The following is a 23,698-nucleotide window of genomic DNA, read 5'->3' on the forward strand; positions in this document are numbered from 1 at the left end:
TCTATCACCTCATCCCCCAGCCTGTATTGATAACATGGATTGTCCCGACCCAAGTTTAGGACGTTGCACTTGGCCTTGTTGAACTTCATAAGGTTTGGCTCCTGGATGCCTGGGACCCAGCAGTCCCACTGCAGAGCTGGCCGGAAAGCTCAGCTCCTCGTCCCACATGTCCTCACCCAGTGGAGAAGCAGTGGAGAGAGGAAAAAGTAGGGCAAGAGCAGTGCCAGCCATCTCTCACTGCAGCTCCAAGCCCATCCATGAGTCATTCCCATGGCTGTGTGCTTGCTCCAGGGATAAGCAATAACTGGGGCTCGTAGCCCCCTGTCAGGCACCTCTCCATGATGGTTAGGCTTGGTGCCATGCTCCTGTCCCCCACAGCTTGTGCTCGGGGGGCTGAGGTTGAAGATGCTCTCTAAATCCGCTCATCAGTCCTCACGGCCCTGGTAGTCCCTGCACGTTTGGCTCCAGATCGGGGTAGTGCTGGTGCCACTCACACCTCTGCTTCCCATGGGCAGCCATGGCACTGGAGCATGGCCCACCGCTGGAGCAAGGTGGTGCCGGAGCATGGGACATCCAGGGCTTTTGTCCCCTCACGGCAGCGGGCACAGTGGTGATGAGGGCGTGGGGCTGCGTGGGGACGCCGCTGCCCTGGTGCATGCCAGCACCCGCCAGGCTGTGTCTGTGCTGCTGACGCCCTGCGGCACCTTCAACCCCCGCAGAAGCCGGGGAGCCCTGTGTCAGGTCTGATGTGGAACGCTGCAATTAGCGCAAAAACTGAGCTGATTTGTGCTGTTAGGGAAACTGGTTAAACTCTGTTTGCCAGCTTGGGCAGCCAGCTTCCACTTCTTAGGATCATAGAACCGTAGGATGTGTTGGGTTGGAAGGGCCTTTTACACGTCTACAACTCTCCTGCAGTAGGCCGGGACATCTTCAACTAGATCAGGTTGCTCAGAGCCTCCTCCAGCCTGGCCTTGAATGTCTCCAGGGATGGGGCCTCCACCACCGCTCTGGGAAACCTGGGCCAGTATCCTGGGCACTTCTTCTGAGGTTCAAACCTTCTTCTGTTCCTGCTGCTCTGATTCCACTCTGCCTGCGACCAAGCTTTCACCTTGCTGTTCTCTTGTCTCCAGCTTTGCCCTTGAGCACTGGCAGGAGCTGAGCCTTTGGCTGGCAGCACAGTTTCTGCTGGAACAAGGTTACTATCAGGTTTCCTCTGGGCTTGGGCCTGTCTTTATACCTGTCCCCTGATAAAAAGGGCTGAGATAATCCACCGTCTCCAGCCCAACCTGAATGAAGGTGGCGACGGGCAAGATAAGAAGCGCAAGATAAGGGAGCAGGGAGTCAGGAAGGAGACGGTGTTTGTGGCCCATCCCGGTGGATTCGAAGGTGCAGACCCTGGTGGACTGTGGTGGCACTGGCTTTGCTCCTCATGCGGCCGCTTCTGGCTGTTCCCATGTTGCTGAGCTCAGCCCCGATGCCATGCATTTACCTGGAATCTCAGCAGGGGCCTGCAGAGTTTGCTCTGTGCCCTCGGGAACGCCGCTCCAAAAGAGGAGGTGGGTGATCAGGACCCACGTCCCACGTCCCACGCCCCAAGGCCAGACCCCTCAGGCGCAGCACTCTGCTCCATGCACCCAGGGGTACGCCACCAGCAGGAGGTCCTGCAGCAGCACAGCTCTCACCTCCCCGGCCAGTGCGGCTCCCGGCACTCGGCACATCCCGGAGACCTCGACAAAGACCCCTGACACCTCTGCGGACCAGCAGGCCAAGAGGAGCTGGCTCTTTGCAGTAGCTTTTGCTGTCACAAACCCTCCCTGAACATCCCTTTCAGCTGTCATTTTTGCCTTTTGCGCAGATGCAGTACCCAGAGATTAGGCTGCAGATTAAGGTTTTACTGAATCCTGAAATGGGTTCCAATTCCCAGTCCCGGCGGGACCAACGTGCAGTCGAATCTCCTCTGTAAGCTCGCTGGGCTGGAGCCGGGGAGAGGCATCTCCCACCACGTTCTCCCATGTGTGCGAAAGACGGAGCCCTGTTATTCACCTGGGGTGCTTTGCTGAGAGGCAGCTGCCAGGTAAGAGCAGTTTTATCCTGGGAAGGAAAGGGAGGGAGAGACAGAAGGAACCGGAGCTGTTTCACGCAGTGCTTTAGATGAGAGAGGAATAAGCTGTAGCCGATCCCTCTTTACTCAGGGTCACGCTGGGGGCACAAGGTCTTGGAACCAGATGATCTTTAAGGTCCCTTCCAACCCGAACCGTTCTGTAATTCTGTGATTCTGTGTCTCAGCACAGACCGCACTTCCAGGCCAGGAGAGCGGTCCAGGAGAGCAGGGACATCTTTAACTAGATCAGGTTGCTCAGAGCCTCATCAAGCCTGGCCTTGAACGTGTCCAGGGATGGGGCCACCACCACCTCCAATCACCCAAGCTTTCATCCATCTGTTCAAAATCATACAGCCAGGTTTTTCTCCTCCCGCTCAGAGGGGAGCCCTGGGTGGTGTGGTTGCGCTTCTGAGATGAGCCCAGTGAGCTCTTTGCGGAGCAAACAAGGCTGAAGCAGCGCTGCCGTGTCGGAGCCCTTTGGGCTGCCCTTGGAGGCGGCACGGACAGGCTGCTCTTAAACCTGGTTCCCAGCAACGCCTGCTGCTGTGCTGGGCTGCCCACTGGAGCTGCCTCCTCGCCTGCTGGGAGCCCTGTGCACACAGCCCCCTGCCTCCAAATCTGTTGTATCCGGCACCATCCCTGGAGGTATTTAAAAGACGGGTAGACATAGTGCTTAGAGATATAGTTTAGTGATGGTTTTGTCAGAGTTAGGTTGGTGGTTGGACTCGATGACCTGAAAGGTCCCTTCCAACCCAGGCAATTCTGTGATTCTATGTGCAGCCGTTCAGTTTGTCTCCGGTGCTCCCAGGCACCCCTGCCCCCCAGGCTGGGACTCTGGCTGGGGCACCCGTGTTCCTGCCGAAGGGTGAAGCACTGGCCTGTGGCTGTTCCCAGCTCAGGGAGGTGTCCAGGAGTGTCCAAGCATGACCATTCCCTTGGGAGCCATGGGCAGAGGAATGTGTATCCATCATCTTTGGGATGGGAGCGGCAAGGTTATGGGAGTTAAAGGAGATGGGCAGCCAAGGGCAGGAGTGGGGGCACGGGCTCGGCCCCAGCCTGCGCCCACCCAGCCCTTCCCACCGGTGTCTCTTTGTCCCAGGTGAGCCTGCTCAGCCACAAACACTTTCACCTTGGCCTGGGGGTGACAAAGAAACCCAGTGCCCTGCTGTGATCCCAACAGCGGTGGTTGATTCTGTGCTCTTGTCTGGTTTTGTTACCCCTCCAGTGCACCGCGGCGCTCACACAGGCTGTGCACGCTCAGCCCAGCGGGAGGTGGGCTCCTGAGAGGAGCTGGGTGCCGCCAGTAGGAGCCATGCAGCAAGGACATGGCAAGGCTGGGCAGCCGTGGCTCTGCTGGGGAGCCTGAGCCTGCTGTTAGAGACATCACATACCTGGCACCTGGCAATTGTCTGCCACGTCCAGACAGGGCCTGGGGGACCCTAACCACGTTGGAGAAATAGTGGCAGGGAGGCTGGCTTAGCTGGAGACTCGCCAGCGTCTCCTCGGTGGCATCAAAAGAAGCGTGGCCAGCAGATCCAGAGAGGGGATTCTCCCCCTCTGCTCTGCTCTCCTGAGACCCCACCTGGAGTGCTGTGTCCAGCTCTGGAGCCCTCAGCACAAGAAGGACATGGAGCTGTTGGAGCGGGGCCAGAGGAGGCCCCGGAGATGCTCAGAGGGCTGGAGCCCCTCTGCTGTGAGGACAGGCTGGGAGAGTTGGGGGGGTTCAGCCTGGAGAAGAGAAGGCTCCGGGGAGACCTTAGAGCCCCTTCCAGTCCGTGAAGGGGCTCCAGGAAAGCTGGGGAGGGGCTGTTGGCAAGGGCATGCAGCGATAGGACAAGGGGCAATGGTTTAAACTAGAGCAGGGCAGGGTTAGATCAGCCATTAGGAAGAAGTTCTTTCTGCTGAGGGTGGTGAGACACTGGCCCAGGTTGCCCAGAGAGGTGGTGGAGGCCCCATCCCTGGAGACATTCAAGGCCAGGCTGGATGAGGCTCTGAGCAACCTGATCTAGTTGAAGATGTCCCTGCTGACTGCAGGGGGGTTGGACTAGACGGCCTTTAGAGGTCCCTTCCAACCCAACACATTCTGTGATTCTGTGATTCAGTGTCCACAAAGGTGGCAGCATCCTAGGAGTTTCGTGTGTCTGGATTCAGGAACAGCCACCCAGGAAGCTGTGAGAGGAGCCAGGAGGGAAGCAGGCACAGCAGTCTTGTCGCCATCTTCAGCCGTGAGGCCAGGTCACCTCCTCTGGGCCCCTGGACTCCACAGTCCCCTCAGGGTCTCCATGGCTAGCCCAGAGGAAGGCCATAGCTGTGGCTTGGCCCAAGTGCTGGAAGTTCAGGCTGAGCACGAATGGGAGCTCTCAAGGGACCTCAGTCCTTTTGCCAAAGTCCTGGGGGTTGGGAGGGACCAAAAGGATCACATCCACATAGGGGTGCTGCAACCTCAGAGGGTAACAATCCAACTGGGTGCCTGCTGCCTCCCCTTCCCTCCCAGGGCACAACTGGCTGGCCGGATCCTCCTTCAGCTCTTGACTAAAGGGGAAACTGAGGCATGGAGCAGCGGACGCACAGCTCCGGCCCCTGCTGCGTGGCCTTGCCAAGCTGCACCACAGCGAAGCTCTACCACGATCTCCATCAGGCAACAAGCCCTGGGGTGACCATTCTGCCCTGTGGCGCGCAGCTCTGGCCATGCTGCATCCCTCATGCTCGGTTGCCGGAGGGACCGGCTGGCTCCCCTGCCCCATGGCCGGCCCAGGTCATGCGGGACACCTTTGGGATTTTGCTCTCTTCCCAGCTGCCCCCCATGGGGACTGTATTTCTCATCTGCTTGCTTGGCCCTGGGCAGTCCCTCGGGAGTAGGCTCCATCCCCCACAAGCTGGGTCTCTCCAGCAAGTGTGGCCTTAGGTGGGGTGCCCAGGCGTGGGGGCTGGCATAGGTGCAGCCCCCTTTTCAGCCTAGGCAGCTCCAGGCACATCCTGGAGGAGCATCAGGACAGGCAGAGCTAAGAAATTGTCTGTCTCAGAGCTGCGCACGTCCTCTGCCCGGCTTCTACTTGACCACGTGGGGCCCAAGCAGGCAGGGAGAGCCCGGCTCGCTGGGCTTGTCGGGGGTACCTCACCCCCAGGCACGGAGGGCCCCGAGCAGCCCAAGAGGTGATGTCTCGCAGCAAAAACCCCACGCAAGTTGTTCCAGGGCTGCACCCTGCCCCTTTCCCAGAGCTCCAGGGGGGCTGGCACATCCTTTGGGGCTGGAGAAACACTTCTGCGGAGCGCTTGGGAGGAATGCGGGCATGCAGGGCATCAGCAGGCACCGCAGGTGGCTCTTGGTGTGAAATTACCAGATGGAGCAAAGGAAGGGAGGTTTCCCGCACCTTGGGACCACCGAATGTCAGAGTTCCCCGGACCCGACCACCTCTTCTTCCACCTCCACATCCCCAGTGGGTGGAAAGTGAGGATGTTCATGCGTGAGGTGGACAGTGGGGCCCACAGCCTGGAGAGTACCCTGGAAGTCCTGCGCGTGCTCCTTGTCCCGGCGGAAGCCATCAGATTAGCCAGAACACCCTGGAGATGTTGGACCCAGCCCACGCAGACGCGCTCGTGGCTGGGATTTCCAAAGCCCCATCCAACACCGCAGGATATCCAAGGGCAGACATCATGCCCGACATTCAGGATAACGCAACTTACTCCAGAGGAAAACGCTTTATACAATATGAATCAAAGCAGATGAAAAAAACCAAAACACCCACAGATTCATACATGAGATACATATAACAAAGAAAACGGGAAGTGTGTCACAGGAGTGTGGTTTGAGTCAGCTGTTTCCAGTAACCACGACGCGCAGGAGGCTTTGGTGGGCAGTTCCTGCAGGAGGTTGGGGATCGCTACCGTGGGCAGCACTTGCTGGAAGAGGAAGGGGCTTGGGGAAGGGGGACTGGAGCCCCGAGGTGGCGGTGAGGGGCTGGGCGGCGCTGGTGCTTCAGAAGCAGTCGCTTCGCAGGGGCTGTGGCAGATCCGACTCACTTATCTGGATGTTGAGCTCCGTTGAGCTGAGGGTCGTGGATGGATTGTGCGGCTGGTTCCCCTCGCGCAGGGTGTATTCCTCGTGACGCTGCTGCCGGAGGTGCCAGAGGATCTCTCTGGACAAGAAGTGGGTCTCTGCTTCGCCCGACTCTGGAACAGGAGAAAGACAAAACCCACCTTCAGTGGCCTGGCCCGAGGCAGGAGTCTGGGCAGGGACCAGAGCAGAGTCTCTGGGAGACGCTCCAAAATATGCAGAATTTCCTGAGGAGTCAAAATACGGTTCTTACTTTCCCCTTTCAGCAGGCCAGAAGAAAGAAAATAAAACACAAAGTGCAGGGAGGAGAGTGAAACACAGGCACCACGTGCTGGTTTCCCAGTAGTGCTTGTTGTGACGGGAACAGCCTCACTGGGTGGAAATACTCCTCTGACTATTACCCCCTCTATTACTATTACTATTACTATTACTATTACTATTACTATTACTATTACTATTACTATTACTATTACTAGAAGTACTTCTCTGACTATTACCCCCTCTATTACTATTACTATTACTATTACTATTACTATTACTATTACTATTACTATTACTATTACTATTACTAGAAGTACTTCTCTGACTATTACCCCCTCTTAATATTTCAGGTGGGTAGTGATGAAGTGGGTGGAAGGAGCCCAAAATCGATTAAAAGATATTTTAGAGCCTTGGGGCGGCAGCTTTAGGGGTCAGGAACGCAAGTTGTGTTCTCCTCTGTTCCTTCAGTGGCAATCACGAATGAGGAAATTAACAGGAAGAGGCATCGGGTCGACTCGTGGCTCTGGGACTGGTGTTATTGGCAGGGCTTTGGGTTTTTTGATCACAGGCTGCTATAGGAGTCACCCGACCTGCTGGTGGCAGGTGGAAGGCACCTGTCCCAGAAGGGGAAAAGAATTTTGGGGCAGGAGTTCGCAAGGCTCATTGACAGGGCTTTAAACTAGATATGAGGGGGGAAGGGGAGACAACTGGGCCTGTCAGGAGTAAACCCAAGGGAGGCATGCCAGGGCTTGAAGGATGGTGGGCTAGCGAGGACTCTCACTCTGCCATTTCATTGGAGAGAAGGGATAGACGTTCAGAAATCATGGAAGCACCCGAGAGGGGTCTGGTGGGAAATGGGGCCCACACCCACAAAAAGGTGCTGGAGTCATTGGCACATCTGAAGTGCATCTCTACCAATGCACGCAGTATGCGCAAGAAACAGGGCTTGAAGCCATGATGCACCAGGGAAACTATGACATAGTGGCTATCACAGAAACGTGGTGGGATGCCTCACATGACTGGAGTGCCACAATCGATGGCTACAAGCTCTTCAGGAGGGACAGACAGGAAAGGAGAGGTGGAGGAGTGGCCCTGTATATTAGAGAATGCTATGAGAGCTCAGAAATCGAGTATAGCGATGACGGGGTGGAGAGTGTTTGGATTAGGTTAAGGGCCGATAAAGCTGCTATTGCTGTGGGAGTCTGCTATAGACCTCCCAACCAAAGTAGTGAGGCGGACGAAGCTTTCTGCAAGCAGCTGGGGGAAATCTCGCCATCACTTGCCGTTGTTCTTGTGGGGGACTTTAACCACCCGGATATCTGCTGGGAATACAGCACAGTTGAGAGGGAACAATCCAGGAGGCTCCTGGAATGTGTGGAAGATAACTTCCTCACACAGCTGGTAAGTGAGCCGACCAGGGAAGGTGCCCTCCTGGACCTGCTTCTTGTGAACAGGGAAGAACTTGTAGGGGAAGCAAAGGTTGGTGGCCGTCTAGGGCACAGTGATCACGAGATGATCGAATTTCTGATTCTTGGAGAAACAAGGAGAGTGGTTAGTAAAACTGCCACCTTAGACTTCCAGAGGGCAAACTTTGACCTGTTCAGAAGACTGCTGGACAAAGTCCCTTGGGAGGCTGCCCTGAAGGATATAGGAGCCCAGGAAGGCTGGACATACTTCAAGAGAGAAGTCTCAAAGGCACAGGAGGAGGCTGTCCCTGTGTGCCGAAAAACAAGTAGGCGGGGAAGGAGACCGGCCTGGCTAAATAGGGACCTTTGGCTGGACCTCAAGAACAAAAGGAGAGTCTGTGACCTCTGGAAGAGGGGGCAGGTCTCTCATGAAGACTATAAGGATATAGCGAAGCTATGCAGGGAGAAAATTAGGAGAGCCAAAGCGCAGCTCGAGCTCAACCTAGCTACAGCTGTTAAGGATAACAAAAAATGTTTCTATAAATTCATTAACAACAAAGGGAGGATTAGGGAAAATCTCCCTCCCTTACTGGATGCAGAGGGAAACATAGTCACAAAGGATGAGGAAAAGGCTGAGGTGCTCAATGCCTACTTTGCCTCAGTCTTTAGCAGTGGAACGAGCTGTTCCCTGGGCACCCAGCCGCGTGAGCTGGGAGACAGGGAGGGGAAGCTGGACGAGGTCGTCACAATTCATGAGGAAGTGATCAGTGACCTGCTACACCGCTTGGATGTGCACAAGTCTGTGGGACCGGATGGGTTACATCCAAGAGTGCTGAAAGAGTTGGCAGCCGTGCTCGCCAAGCCACTTTCCATGATCTACCTGAAGTCATGGCTAACTGGGGAGGTCCCAATGGCCTGGAGCGTAGCAAATGTAGCGCCCATCTACAAAAAAGGCAGAAAGAAGGATCTGGGAAACTATAGGCCTGTCAGTCTGACCTCGGTAGCACGGAAGGTCATGGAGCAGATCATCTTGAGTGCCTTTACAAGTCTATATAATGGACAAGCAGGGGATCAGGCCTAGTCAGCATGGGTTTAGGAAAGGCAGGTCCTGCCTGACGAACCTGATCTCCTTCTATGACAAGATGACCCACTTATTGGATGAGGGAAAGGCTGTGGACATCGTCTACCTAGACTTTTGAAAAGCATTTGACCCTGTTCCCCGTAGAATTCTCATGGAAAAACTGGCGGCTCATGGCCTGGATGAGCATACGATCTGCTGGATCAAGCACTGGCTGGATGGACGGTCACAAAGAGTGGTGATCAATGGAGTCAAATCCAGCTGGCGGCCGGTCACAAGTCCCTCAGGGCTCAGTGTTGGGACCATTTCTGTTTAACATCTTTATTGATGACCTTGATAAGGACATAGAGTGTATCATCAGCAAGTTTGCAGATGACATGAAGCTAAGCGGGAGTGTTGATCTACATGAGGATAGGGAGGCTCTACAGAGAGACTTGGATAGATTGGACCGATGGGCCAATGCTAATGGAATGTGCTTCAACAAGGCCAAGTGCCGGGTCCTGCACTTGGGCCACAACAACCCCATGCATCGCTACAGGCTTGGGGCAGTGTGGCTGGAGAGCTCCCGGTAGAAAAGGACCTGGGGGTTCTAATTGACAAGCGGCTGAACATGAGGCAGCAGCGTGCCCAGGTGGCCAAGAGGGCCAATGGCATCCTGGCTTGTATTAGAAATAGCGTGACCAGCAGAAGGAGGGAGGTGATTGTCCCCCTGTACTCAGCACTGGTGAGGCCACACCTTGAGTATTGTGTCCAGTTCTGGGCACGTCAATACCAGAGAGACCTCGAGGTGCTGGCGCGAGTGCAGAGGAGGGCAACGAAGCTGGTGAAGGGCCTGGAGAATAAATCTTATGAGGAGCGATTGAAGGAGCTGGGACTGTTTAGTTTGAGGAAGAGGAGGCTGAGGGGAGACCTCATCGCTCTCTACAACTACTTGGAAGGACATTGTAGAGAGGTTGTTGCTGGTCTCTTCTCACAGGTAGTGATAGAACAAGAGGGAAGGGGTTCAAGCTGCAGCAGGGGAGGTTTAGGCTGGACATTAGGAAAAAATTCTTCACAGAAAGAGTGGTCAGACACTGGAATAGGCTGCCTGGGGAGGTGGTGGAGTCACTGTCCCTGGATGTGTTCAAGACTCAAGATGCGGTGTTGGGGGATGTGGTGTAGGGGAGAACTTTGTAGAGTGGAGTTGATGGTTGGACTCAATGATCCCAAAGGTCTGTTCCAACCTAAATGATTCTATGATTCTATGATTCTAAATGCTGCTCCCCGTCAGGGAAAGCACCGAATTTCCTCTGAAAAACAAGGAGATTCATTTCAGCAAAAAGCAGCAAGCTGTTTCTCAAGCCCTGCTGCTCTGGCAGAGGTGAGGAGAAGGGAAATGAAGAGGAAGAAGGGCTAGCCTGGCTCTTCCTCATCCCCCGTCAGGAGGGATGCCACTGAGCCAGCTCACACACCGCCGCTCCTCCCGGGGCTGGGGACGGCTTGGTGGCCCCAGCCATTTTTCCCAGGAACATCAGCAGCGAAGGGAGCTGCTCCTTCCTGCTGTTGTATTTAATCCTTGAGGGAGCGTTCCTGCTGCCACAGCAGAAGACCGTTTGTCTCGGGTGACTCTGGGGACTTCAACCGGGACCAGCTCTGCCAGCACCCTCCCCACGCCTCTGAGACCCACAGCAAGACATCCTTCTGCGTCGGGAAGCAGCCCCTTCCTCCCACTGCGGCAGGGACCCCCACGCCCGTGTGAGTGGGTGTATCACCCACGCGCTATGCGAATCCTGCCCAGCTTCCCCGTCTTTGCCCGGATCCCAGGTCACTTAGGGGGCTGGGGGAGCCCCTTCCCCTCCTCACTCACCCTCGTACGCAATGAGCCGGTAGGTGCCCACGCACTCCTTGGAGCCTTTCAGGATTTCCTCCAACGTCCTGTAGAAAAGCTTGGCCTGCTCCAGGCGTTCCTCCCGGCTGAAGGCAGCGCCCTCGTCCTGGGACATGGCGTAGAGGGACTGCAGCGGGGTGGCGTACTCCACCGCGCAGTGCCAGAGCTGCCGTGAGGGAAGAAAAAGAAATGGGGGCAGGAGGACCAAGCGTCAGGCAAAGGGCTGCTGGGGGACAGCGGTGCTGGGCAGAGCCCGAAGGACCCCGATGCAGCTCCGTGGCCTGCCCTGCGCTGGTGCTGTGTGCTGGACCCCCGGGACAGGGACGCTGGTCCTGGCCCCAGTGTCCCCCCGTCCTGCGCTGAGCCACCGTCCCGGCAGGGAAGCAGGTACGGCTGTGCCCCGCGCGCCGGGCGGGCTCATGAAGCTGCCTCCCTCCCGCAGGGCCCCTGGCTATGGCAGCACTCCCAAGCTGCAGCCTGGGGAGGGATTTTCCCCATGGAGGTTGGTCCTCTGTGGAGATGCCCCTTACCCAGCTCTGGTCCCACCACCATGGTGGCTTTTCTGCTAGAGAAGGAGAAGTCCGAGCATACCAATGGAGAGTAGGAGAAGGGAGAAGAGGATAAATGCTGGCCAGGCAAACACACAGCTAGAAAGAGGCAGAGCAAAACAAACGAGGGGAGATTTAAGGCCATAAAAATTCCAAGGAGGAGTACGGTTACCGGTAAGTCTTATACTGGGCAAACTGGGAAGTTTAGTGAAGTGCATTAAAAGGAAGAGGGACGGGATCCCTGGGTAAATGCAGCGCCGTGGAAAGAGCTAATAGCCTTGGAGGTGGAGGATGGGTGCCAAGGGTGGGGGGTGGCATCGCTGCCGCACACGCGTGGACCCACGGCTGGGCAGCAAGCGGAGGGACGGATTTCAGCGAGAGCACGCAGTGGGTCAGGTCGGGTCCGGGCGGCGGAGCTGCTGGAGCTCGCTTGGTGCCGAGTGACTCAGCAGATGAAGCGCAGCATCGGTGCGTGCGCGGTAGCAGGAAAAACCCGAGGCTGCGTTTGTACTTCCCCAGGAGCTTGGCCAGGAAAGGGGCTCGGGAGGCCCTGCAGGCAGGGCTTGGAGAGCAGCAGCTCGGCGCTCAGCCACCGTCGAAAGGGCAAGTGGCATAGAGTGCGCAAGTCTGCCAGCGACACCAAGCTGTGTGGGGCGGCTGACACGCTGGAGGGAAGGGATGCCATCCAGAGGGACCTGGGCAGGCTGGAGAGGTGGGCCCATGCCAACCTCATGAAGTTCAACAAGACCAAGTGCAAGGTCCTCCATCTGGGTCGGGGCAATCCCAAGCACCGATAGGGGCTGGGCAGCGACTGGTTTGAGAGCAGCCCTGAAGAAAAGGGCTTGGGGGGGCTGGTGGACGAGAGGCTCAACATGAGCCGTCAGTGCGCACTAGCAGCCCAGAAAGCCCATCATATCCTGGGCTGCATCAGGAGAAGCGTGGCCAGCAGGTCGAGGGAGGTGATTCTCCCCCTCTACTCCACTCCCGTGAGACCCCACCTGGAGTACTGCATCCAGTTCTGGAGCCCCTACTACAAGAAAGATATGGATGTGCTGGAATGTCTCCAGAGAAGGGCCACGAGGATGATCAGAAGGCTGGAGCACCTCTCCTATGAGGACAGACTGAGGGAGTTGGGCCTGTTCAGTCTGGAGAAAAGAAGGCTCCAAGGAGACCTTATAGTGGCCTACCAGGATCTTAAGGGGGCCTACAGGAGAGCTGGGGAGGGACTTTTTAGGATGTCGCGTAAGGGTAGGACTAGAGGGAATGGATTAAAACTAGAGCTGGGACGATTCAGACTGGACGTTAGGAAGAAGTTCTTCACCATGAGGGTGGTGAGACACTGGAGCAGGATGCCCAGAGAAGTGGTGGAAGCCCCATCCCTGGAAGTTTTTAAGGCCAGGCTGGACGGGGCTCTGAGCAACCTGATCTATGGGAGGTGTCCCTGCCCAGGGCAGGGGGGTTGGAAGTAGGTGATCTTTAAGGTCCCTTCCAACCCTGACAATTCTACGATTCTATGATTCTATGAAGTTGGGGAGACCCAGGTGAGAAGCATCGCTCTGCCGACGCCTCTGTCCACAGCCGTGACTTAAAACAACTCCCGGAGGGGTTAAGTGATCCCAACGTCCCTGCAAAGGGCTGAGCCTGGGAGGAGGCAGCCAGGAGGAAGGAGTGCAGGTGGCCAGCATGGACAGGACCTCTCCAACTGGTGGAATCCTGCTGAAAGCTGGGAGTATCTGATAGGAGGGGGGGACGCTGTCCTGCCCTTATGGCCACTTCTGGTCTGGGATCTGAGGCCAGGAAGGCCTTTGGGCTGACACATGCCAACTGCTCTCCCGACACTGTGCTCGGTGTACCTTGTCTTCATCCCGGATTGCGTAGAGGCTGTGTTTGTAGACCCTTTTTTTGGTGCCAGCTCGAGTCAGGGTGGTTTCGGTGAGGTCTGTCAGGTACTGGATATTGCTGTCAGCTTTCTCCAGGTCATCGTAGATGTCACAGCTCAAAGGGACCAAGATGTGGAGCTTCCAGGTCTCCCTGCATACCAGTGCGTTGGGGTTGGCTCTGCTGAATTCCTCCATCGACTTTTTCACCCCTGGTGGAAGAGAGCATGGGGCAGAGGTGGCTGGCGTGAGTACGGCTGCTTTCTGCCTCGCTCCCCATCTCCCTGCTAACACTCTAAAAGTGGGAGGATTTTTATTAGGAGCTATTTCTATCTGTAGGCGTGATAATGCAGGGAAACGGCTACGTACGTGGCAGGACTATTTTTAGGTACCCAACGTAATAAGACCAGGCCAGCCCGTGAGCGACATTCTGCTTGGACTTCTCAGACATCTCGGATATTTCCACTGCTGAGGGCTTCTGCGGAGGGAAGGACAGACAGGCCAGAGGTGAGGAAAGCCGCCACCTGGGCTCTTCTTCAGCGGTCGGGTCTCTGCAGGGACTGGAGAGCAGCCGCCCTCTCCAAAGAGATCTGGAGAGTGAGGAGCCCCGCTGCCCCCTTCCACCACCACTACCTTGGGCCGCAGGGCCAAGAGCCCTGGGTAGCCCACACAGCCCCTGCAGGTCAGGAAGCTGATGCTGGGGTCAACCGGGCACTTTTTTGGCTGCCCCTTCCCTGGGGATCGCGTGTCCCGGTGCAACTTGTGCACCAGCCCAGTGCTTCCAGCCTGCGGGAGGAGACATCCCAGCGCCTGACGGTGGGATTTCCAGGGACACCAGTGGCCCCTGCCAGCTCTTGCGTGTTTGTTTACGTGAAAATGGGCGTTGAGTCCCCGCAGGCACCTGGCAGCTGCCCTCCCCAAAGCACCTTTCCGTAGCCTGCGTGACCCCTCTCCCCTTCCAGCTCTGCTGGGGGAAAGCAGAGCCCTCCCAGTGCTGCAGAAGTACCTGGAGCTTGGCTCTGCCGCCCACAGCACGGGTGATAATTAACCCTTTGGAGACCACGCAGGCTCCCCTCTCCCCTGAAGCACCAGCTTGACTGCCAGATTTAAAAATCCCCCCGTTTTTGGTGTCAGCGGGGCTCTGGCTGCGGCAGGGCTGCTGCCAGCGCCGCGGGGTGGCCGTGCCCATCAGCAGGCAGCCTGGCCCTGCCGCCGGCCGAGGAGATCTGCTCTCCGGGGCTGAGCTAAGGAGAGCAGTTCTCCCGCTGCGGGGCTGCGTGCGGGTGGGCCATACGCGCAGGGGCCACCCAGGGCCGGGCCGCGTGTCCCCACGGCTGCTCAGGGCTGAACTGCTCCCCGGGAAGACGGCCGGGCTGGAGGCGTCGGTGCCTTACCTGGAGCCCCAGAGCCAGGACGAGGAGCTCGCAGAAGCTGATGAGGCCGAGGTGGAGGCCGAGTGGCTGCCTATCTCCATCGCGAAGAGCCACATAGGCTGAGCCACAGACGAGCAGCAGGGGCCCGTGCCAGCGCAGGGAGAAGCAGGCGCTCAGGGCCCTCCAGAAGCTGCCGCGGTGCCTGGGTGGGAGAGGGGGGTAGGAGATGGGCTGGTGGCCACTCGCCCGCCATCCCCATCGCAGCCCTTGGGGTGCTGGCCGGGGGATGCTCCCAGCTGCCTGCCAGTGCCGCTGAGCTCCTGGAGCGGCGCGGAGCCAGGGAGCCCTGCGGGACCCTGCTCAGCGCACCCTGGGTGCCCCCAGCCGCGGGAGGGCTTGGGTCCCTTGCTGCTCCCGTGGGTCTCAGTGGAGAGCAGATGCAACGTCGCCCTGGACAGCAAGGGGAGACTGTCTGCAACAGCCCCGTGCCCTCCGGCACTGGGTGGTGGGGAGAGGCTGGGGGCAGAGATCTGTCCCCCAGGGAAAGGGAACACTATGGAGCTACCAGGGAGAGGGGAGGACGAGGTCCATAGACACGCAGGGATGTGAGAAAGCAGGAGAGGGGGAGAGGAGGAGAGGGAGGAAGAGATGGGAGTGACGGGAGGGTGATGGAGAGCAGTGGGGGCTGCCGGGGCGCCGCAGAGCGTTGCCACAGAGGCCTCGTGTGGAGGTAGAGACGAGGGAGCAGATCCCCACACAACACCCGGAGGCTGCGACACCCTTGTCTCCAGAGTGGTTCCAGCAGCCCAGGAGATGGCTCACCTGGATTGGAGGTGGAAGATCTCCTCGGCCAGGTAGCAGATGCCCTTGAGCAGCGCCCTGATCTCCAGGGCCACGAAGTGGAAGGTGAGGCTGCGGGCGGCGGGCATGAGGGGCTCCCCGGCGAGGTACAGCGCGGCGGCGCACAGGGCCAGCAGCAGGTACGTGGCACGTTGCGCTCGCCCTCCCCGGGCCTTGGGGATGAGCAGGGCGGTGGGTTGTCTTGGCTGCTGGGGTTCCTGAGACATCTGCGGCAGAGGGGGGTGTCAGCAGCAGCCGTCGTCCCCAGTGCCCACAGCAGCGCCGCAGGGAGCGGAGAAGGGGGGCAGACGCGCACACCCAGCGCTGGCTGAGCACCCCAAAGCACACAGCGGAGCCGTCCCTTCCTTTGCAAGCTGCTGAAATGCAGCCGCTTCTGGGGAGGTTCCCTTGCGTGCTGCCCAGGCCACCTCGGGGCCGGCCCCCATGCCCAAATGGGCTTGGCAAGGCGGAGCTTGGCTGGCCACCCCGCTCCCAAATCGATGCCAACCCTGTGCCAGCCCTCCCTGCTTCTCCATCGCGCCTCGCGCCGCGCTCACCGGAGCGGTTACCAACCAGCCGCGGGACCGGCCGCTGCCTGGGTTCCCTGCGCTGCCGCTGATGGGCTCCGGGCTCCAGCCTGGGCGGCCGCGGCTCTTCTTGGAAGCTGCTGCCGCTGCGGGGGCTGGGAGCCCCTGCACCGCAGTGGCTTCTGGTGCCACGGGTGGAGCCGCACAGTTCCAGGCACCGAGAAAAATGAAAACGAAAGCGTCTTTTGCGGCGGCCAGCAACTTGCAGAAAGCAGCAGAGCCCTCCCACGCAGGGCACCCGGGAGGTCTCCCAGGCACCAGGCAGCGCTGGGTGGATGCGTCAGGTTTCGACAGCCCTGAGCTTACACCTCTGGAAAGCCCCTCCGTGTCTGTCAGGTCAGAGCGGGGCTGAGCCGAGCTGGAATGAGGAAGGAGGCCGGAATTTATCGAGATTGAATTTATTAGAGATTGAATTTATTAAGTGCAGCAGGTTTCCAGGGGCGAAACAGAAGAAAATTCCCTGTAGCAGAGAGGGTGACTCACAGCTCCCTGGCTCCCCCCACCCCAGGCAGCTCCGGTAGATGCCAGCTCAGTGTCCCACAGGCACTGGTGGCACAGCGGGGCTTGCCGCAGCCGGGCTCTTGCTGGCCAGTGAGGCCCTCAAACCTCTCAGGTCTTGGTGACCACAAACCCGGAGCAGCTGAGGTACTCCAGGCCGCCTTTGACGCAGCCGTTACTGCTGAGGTTTGCCCTCAAGGCTCCCAGGTCCCCGGTCCCAGCAGCAGAGGCTGCAGCGGTGTCCTGGTTTGAGGTAAAGACAGAAACAACTTTCCATGCAGTAATTTTACTTCTTAGCTAGGCCTCTTCTAACGCTCTGAAATTAACAGCACGTGGTGCCGAAAATGGTTCCTTCTCAGCGTGATAAGACCAATGTTTACAGTTAGTGCCAAGGAATGGTGTGCACAGAGGCTCTTGCTTATACTTATTGCTGTAACAACCAAGGTCAGCTAATTTCGTTATTTGCCCAGTTGGAGGGTCGGAAATGGAAAAGCGCAGAGGGGTCCCACCTGCGGGGAGGAGCGGACAGGACAGGTGACCCAAAATTGATCAACAGGGGTATCCCATCCCATCTGCCCCATGCTCAGTGTAAAAGCTGAGGGATCAAAGGGTCAGCCTCCTTCTTCAATGTCCGATGTCTGAGGAGGACCCTGTCTGTTCATCCGCCTTTGATCCCGACCCATGCATTCCTGACTCCAGAACTCCGGACTGAGGCATCGCCCATCCTAGAGGAAGGGTGACTTAGGGCACACATACACAAGCCCACAGGACCGGGTGCCAAGCACTCGAGGATGCTGAGGGAGCTCGCCAGTGCCATGGCAAGGCTCCTCCCTCATGTCTTTGGAAGATCGTAGCAATTGGGAGGTTCCTGATGAAGGGGAGAAGGCAAACGTCCCACACAACTTTGAGCAGGGGAGAAAGAGGGTTTGGTGAACTGCCGCCTGCCCAACGGCACCTCTGTCACCTCTGTCCCTGGGAAGGTGATGGAGCAAATCCTCCCAGCAATCGCTGTCGAGCACCTGAAGGATGCGAAGGCAACAGGCAGCGGGGATTTACAAAGGGCACGTCACACCTGACCCACCTGAGTGCCTTGTGAGGTGGGATAACCGGCCGTGGGGATGAGGGGAGAACCTTCATTTCAGCAAAGCTTTCGGCATGGTCTCCTGTGGCCTCTGTGTAGCCAAAATGGGTAGATCCAGGCTGGCTACAGGATGCACCGCTCCAGGGGAACCTGCACGCTCGACTGCCGCTCTGAAACGCCTGTATGCCAACGCACGCAGCACGGGGAATAAACGGGAGGAACTGGAGATCTGCGTGTGGTCACAGGGCCGTGCTCTCCTTGCGATTACAGAGACGCGGTGGGAGAGCTCGCATGGCTGGAACACTGTTGCGGATGGCCTTTTAGGAAAGACAGGCCAGCGAGGCCTGTGGAGGTGGTGGTGGAGCTGCTCTTTATGCGAGAGAGCAACTGGAATCGAGTTCTGCCTCAGGGCTGGATGAAGAATGTGTTGAGAGCTTATGGGTAGGAATTAAGGGGCCGGCTAACGCTGGAGACGATGTTGTGTGTGTTTACTACAGGCCAGGGGATCAGGAGGAGGAAGTTGACAGCTGGTAGGCAATTCCACCACTCCCCGGGGCAGCCTGTTCCAATGCTTGATAACCCTTTCCTTCCTGATATCCCATCTAAACCTCCCCTGGCGCAACTTGTGGCCATTTCCTCTTGTCCCATCGCCTGTTCCTTGGGAGAAGAGACTGACCCCCCCTGGCTACATCCTCCTTTCAGGGAGCTGTAGAGACCGAGAAGGTCTCCCCTCGGCCTCCTTTTCTCCAGGCTGAACACCCCCAGCTCCCTCAGCCGCTCCTCACAGGACTTGTGCTCCAGACCCCTCACCAGCTCCGTTGCCCTTCTCTGGACACGCTCCAGCACCTCAGTGTCTTTCCTCTAGTGAGGGGTGACAAAAAATATTGCGATCACTGCAGCCAAGGCTATCATTAACTGAGGTATTACAAAGCAGGTGTCCTGGTTTAAGGTTTCTTGGTTTGTGAGCAGCAAGTCCAGCGGTGCCTCATCCCTGGTTGGCACATTTAATGTTTGTATGAGGAAGCAGCCCTCTACGCATTTCGGGAACTGTACTATTCTTCCAACAAATGTCTGGGTCGTTGAAGCCACACATAAGAACCAGGTTCTGTTGAGCCAGGGCTTGCTTAAGTAACCCAAGGATTGCTTCGGTGGCTTTATTGTCTTGGTTTGGAGGTGGATAGCAGATATCTACTGGAAGATCCTACCTACTGTACGAGGACAGGCTGAGAGAGTTGGGGTTGTTCAGCCTGGAGAAGAGAAGGCTCCGAGGAGACCTTATAGCGGCCTTCCAGTCCCTAAAGGGGGCCTACAGGAGGGATGGGGAGGGACTCTTTATCAGGGACGGTAATGATAGGACACGGGGTAATGGCTTCAAACTGAAAGAGGGGAGATTTAGATTGGATATCAGGAAGAAATTCTTTGCTGTAAGGGTGGTGAGCCCCTGGCCCAGGTTGCCCAGAGAAGCTGTGGCTGCCCCACTCTGGAGGTATTCAAGGCCAGGCTGGATGAAGCTTGGAGCAACCTGGTCTGGTGGGAGGTGTCCCTGCCCAGGGCAGGGGGTTGGAACTACATGATCTTTAAGGTCCCTTCCAACTCAAACCATTCTGTGATGCTGTGATTCTGATCCCCCTTGGAGACAACCTCTCTGATCTTGACCTGGAGGCATTCAATAAGGCTTCCACAGTCGCCGTAGTTGACCTCTGTACTTTCAAGGTTCTCCTTAACATAGAGCGTGACAACTTCCAGCCTTGGGAGCACCCAGAAGGGCTGAGCTGGCCCGTAACACAAGACAGGCTGGTTTCCAGAAGGGTCTTGGTGCACTGGTTGGGCCTGGGGAAGGGATCAGCCTCTCCTGACATCCCGGTGGCCATGGGCGCAGTGGACAGCTGTAGCCAGGACTTGGCTTAGACAGGCAAGGGTTTTGGTGAAATGCCTGAGAATTTGTAATAACCTGGAAAAAGAATAAGGAAATGTGCAGCGAGAGGAGGTGAGACCCCTTGCGGGTAGCCAGGTGCTGCGAATTTGCTTGAAGTCCCTCCCCCCCACCTCCGGGGACCCGCTGGTGGCCCTGTATGAGGTGCCTTATGTATAAGGTGGATTAACGCCGGAGCCCGGCCCGGAGCTGGCGCTGTGCGAGGCCGCGGGGAGCAGGTGCTGGATGCGTGTGGCACGTCCCCAGCCAAAAGCCAGGCCGGGAACACGGTGCGTTCCCTGGGTGAAGGGCTGCTCCCGGCGAGCAGGTCCGGGCGTAACAGAGCCGGCTCCCGCTGCCAGATGGGCCTTGCAGCAGGGCTTGCCTCCTGGCGTTTTTGCATCATGTGCCGTCGCCTTGCAAAAGCCGGTGGAGCTGCTGGCTTCAGCCAAAAGGCAGGCTGCCCAGTGACAGCTTTACACCGGGGACGCCTGTGGGGACAGGGTTTGGATGCCAGGCTGGTGTCGAAAGTGGCTTCGGAGTGTTAAAAGTGGTTTTGGGGCCCCCGGCTGAAAAAGTGCCACAGTTGGTGTTTTCAGTGCTGCCGTTGCACCACCCGTGTACCCTCGGAGGTCCTGCGCGCTGACAGGGCTTGCTTTATCGGCGCCCCCCCCGCCTCGCAAAAAATAAAGCGCTCTGCGATACTCTGTGTCGCGCTGGGCTGTGTGACCCGGCTCGCTGCCCCTGACGCAGTGAGGAGCCATCGATGCGCTGGGTAAACTCTGGCAGAAGCGGGCAAGCTGCTCCCTCCATCTCCCAAGCACACCTCGGCTCTCACGTGTTCATCGAAGCAGTTCCATTGCGGGACAAGAGGCGACAGCGCGGGGAGCAGGGAGGCCTCCTGGCCAAAGGATTTGCTGATTGTCCCCCCCCGGCTTCATATTATGCAGGGTCCTGACCTTCTCTCACAAAGTCCACATGGAGATCGGACGCCTTTCCAGCGACGTGCCCGGCTTGGGAGAGCCTTTGCCTCGCCCCCAGCCCAGGCTGTGACCCCCCAGCAACGGGGAGCGTAAAATCCCGAGAGCAGCACGGACCATCCCTCCACCCCCCCCGGCGTGGGGCTGCGCTGGGGGCTGCGTGGCCTTCATCCCGTAAGGTTCTTCCTTCCTTCGTGAAACCCAAACTTCCGGCCCAAGAGAGAGTTTTTATCCATTTAATAAATGTTAGTGGATCCATCTGTGATTTACGCCGTCGTCTTTTGATCCCCTGTAAACTGTCAGCAACCGCAGTATCCTGTGGCACTGAGGCCCCAGTTACGTGTTGGGTGGAGAAGTTAATTTTTGCTTGTTTTGAAGCTGTCACAGGTGACGAGGCTGTTGGCGGTGTGACTGTTGTTGTGCCGGGAGAGACATGAGCAACCCGCCCTTTCCTCCTCCCCACATCACTGAGGGCTTCAGACCTCAGCCATCTCTTTCCCAGGCTGGAGCATCTCAGATACTCAGTTGTTCTTCAAAAAGAAGCTGTTTTCTACTCGATTGTGCTGGTGAAAACGCTTTGACTGTCTCCTCCAGGCCCCTTCCAGGTCACGTGTGTTAAGCTGCTCAGGTCTCAGCACCGATCCCTGGGGGGCTCCTGCTGGGCCCTCTCCCCTCGCATGCACCTGTGATCTTGCCCTCTGTCCTCCAACAGTCTCGTACTTTCCTGCCCTTTGTCACCAGTCACCCCGTCACCGAGGCCGCGGAAGGGGAAGTGTATGGCTGTGTCTCCTCTGGCCTCCCACCATGTGTCCCGTGGGGACGTGACCGGGCCGAGCTGAGAACAAGCAAAACCACAACAGAATAAATGGCTGCGTACGCGCACGCCTTTGGGTCGCTTGGGGGTTATTTTACAGGTATCTTCGAGCCTGCGGGATGAGCAAAGCTGGCTTTGGGGACGGAGCCACCAGAAGCTTGCTGACAGCTGGTGGCTGCTCAGCGCCGCCGTCCCAGGGACGCCTGGAAAGCTCTTTCCCTAGCGCTTCCTCCCACCTCTGCAGCAGAAGAGAGGACAGTCTCTGCAGCCAGGATCCTATGTCTGGGGAGCCACAGGAGCCAGCAGAGCGTCTTCTGAACCGGCTGCGAGACCTCGAGCAAAACAGCGGGTCTCACCTCAGCACGCTTTTCGGTGACGGTGTTCCCCCTTCCCTCCGCAGCAGCAGGCGGCTTGCAGCTTTGCCGGGATTGTCCCGTGCGACGGGATGGCACAGAGACCCCAAACGTGGCCAGATCCCACTTGGGGCAGCGCTGCAAAGAAGAAGAGCTGGCAGGTGACCCTGGAAGACTGCCATTTGTACAGCCGAGAAGGACGAAAGGGGGACAACACAAACTCGGGGGTGAAGAGAGGAGAAGGTGAGCGTGTGGTAGGGAGGGAGATTGTCTTTCTGAAAAAAAGTGCTTTGGGGAATTGCGAGTGGCAGGGAGCAGCCTGGGAACTGCGCTTGTGGCTCCTGGAGATGCCCTCCGTGCACTCCCAAGGGAAGGAGGCCACGGTGGGGAGATGCTGTCTGGAAGTGGAGGTGAGGAGATGCTGCCTGGAGGTGAGGAGATGCCACCTGGAGGTGAGGAGTGCAGGGGTGAGCGGGGACCTCCGGCACAGCAGTGCCTGAGCGGTGCTGGGAGGGCAGCGGGCACACGGAGGGGGGATGAGCTGGGCAGCCCCTGGGGTTGGAGCAAGGGGCAATGGCTGGGTGGAAAACGGAGCCAGAACCTGCCTGCCAGAGGGGAGGTGCCAGGCTTTCTTTGTCCATGCAAGCAGGTGCGATGACGTGTGTAAATATCCTGTTTCTTTCCTTGTTCCTCCTCTTTCAACCACTTACAGGAAATTCATTGTTGCCTCCTTGGTCGGGACATGCATCCGAGGGAGGTTCATTGGCACTCCCACGGCCAGAGAGGACAGACGTACCGGAGCCCATCCCCGCAGCACAGACGGGTAGACCCGGAGCGTAACAGGGAAGTCTCTGATTCACTGTGGCAGGGGATGGAGACACATGCGGGCTGACTGGCCCAGCTGGGATGCCCTCTCAAATATCCACGGAAGCTCAAACTGCCCAGAAAGTTTTTAGCAAGCTGGGAACACGGGAATGAACAATTCAGGGCCTGCCTACAGCTGTCGGCACTGCTTGGATTTCTGCCCGAAAAGCTCCTGTTGTTTCTTTTTGACGACGTTTAACCATTTTATCGATTCCACGACTGTTCTGTCATTGTCCTCAATATCCCACGGAGCGCTCTGTGGCGCTGGCTGAGCGCAGCAGCCTCCCAGCCTGGGACTGGGACAGAAGCTCTGGGTCTATCCCTCTTCTTCTGTTTCCTGGCTCCGATGGCGATCCCCAGCCTCCCGCTGAGACTGGCACGGCCTGACGCGGGGCTCGACTCTGCCATCGGCGGCTCCAGAAACCTGCGGCTGGAGGAGGGGAGCTGGGGAGGATGAATCTGTTCTTGAGTGATGGGGAAGCTTTTGACCATCTCGGTCAAGCGAAGTCTCGGTATTTAAGTTTGTCTCCTGCGTCCCACACGGTGGCAGGGGCAGGTTGATGTGTCGTCCCTCCCCCCCCGCCCCCCGCCACGGTCACAGCTGTTTGTGGGGCTGTGCCATGAGCTACAGCCACATTCGCACCAAAACCAGCATAAAGCCTACAAAAAAATATTGGAGTTTGGGAGAAGACAGGGTGGTAAATACCCAAAGTAAAACCCCCATCAGCAAAACAGCAAGACAAGCCTTTTGGATCTGTAAAACCTATGGATACTTCTTCAGGTTTGGATCTTTTTGCACTTATTAAAGAATTTTTTTTTTTTAATTTTTAAAGAAAAAATAATATGCAGTTTCTGGCCTAACTTAATTTTAAACACATTTAGCTGAGAATGAGTCACCTTAAAAGTTACTTCTGATAGGTTTTAAAATTGTGCCAGTCCTGGATTTGATTCATTCAGCGCACGGCAAAGGGCTCTAGGAATGGACATGGAAAAGGAAAATCACTTTGGGGCAGGGGCACGTGACGCCATGGGGTTTGTTAAAGACCCTCCAACTTGTTTGGCCCCTGCTGGACTTCTGCTGCTGGGGTCCCCCCGCAAATCCAGCCCCTCTGCACCCCTCTGCAGCAGAGGAAAATGCTGGATCAGCGTGAGGAGCTCCAGCAGCTGCCCTGGGCATCTGTTACCCAGCCAAGGAGGGATGAGA

The 23,698-nt window shown here is 57.5% G+C and overlaps 1 protein-coding gene and 1 long non-coding RNA gene across 2 annotated transcripts; one reads left to right on the top strand and one right to left on the bottom strand.

Moving 5' to 3' along the window:
* Nucleotides 1-5,787: 5,787 nt before the first annotated feature.
* STING1 (stimulator of interferon response cGAMP interactor 1) lies at nt 5,788-16,455 on the bottom strand. Its single transcript, XM_054217661.1, has 7 exons — nt 15,963-16,455; nt 15,388-15,632; nt 14,587-14,767; nt 13,562-13,670; nt 13,169-13,404; nt 10,747-10,933; nt 5,788-6,271 (listed from the first exon to the last, which is right to left on the bottom strand). The coding sequence occupies exons 2-7, from the start codon at nt 15,630-15,632 to the stop codon at nt 6,078-6,080; spliced, it is 1,152 nt and encodes a 383-aa protein (XP_054073636.1). The 5' UTR covers nt 15,963-16,455; the 3' UTR covers nt 5,788-6,077.
* LOC128916271 (uncharacterized) lies at nt 13,581-23,234 on the top strand. The gene is made up of 3 exons (XR_008468883.1): nt 13,581-13,699; nt 21,678-21,873; nt 22,343-23,234. It is a non-coding gene; the product is annotated as an uncharacterized LOC128916271 (long non-coding RNA).
* The last annotated feature ends 464 nt before the right edge of the window (nt 23,235-23,698 follow it).

The sequence above is a fragment of the Rissa tridactyla genome, chromosome 11 (assembly GCF_028500815.1).
Source record: "Rissa tridactyla isolate bRisTri1 chromosome 11, bRisTri1.patW.cur.20221130, whole genome shotgun sequence".
NCBI classification, from domain to species: domain Eukaryota; kingdom Metazoa; phylum Chordata; class Aves; order Charadriiformes; family Laridae; genus Rissa; species Rissa tridactyla.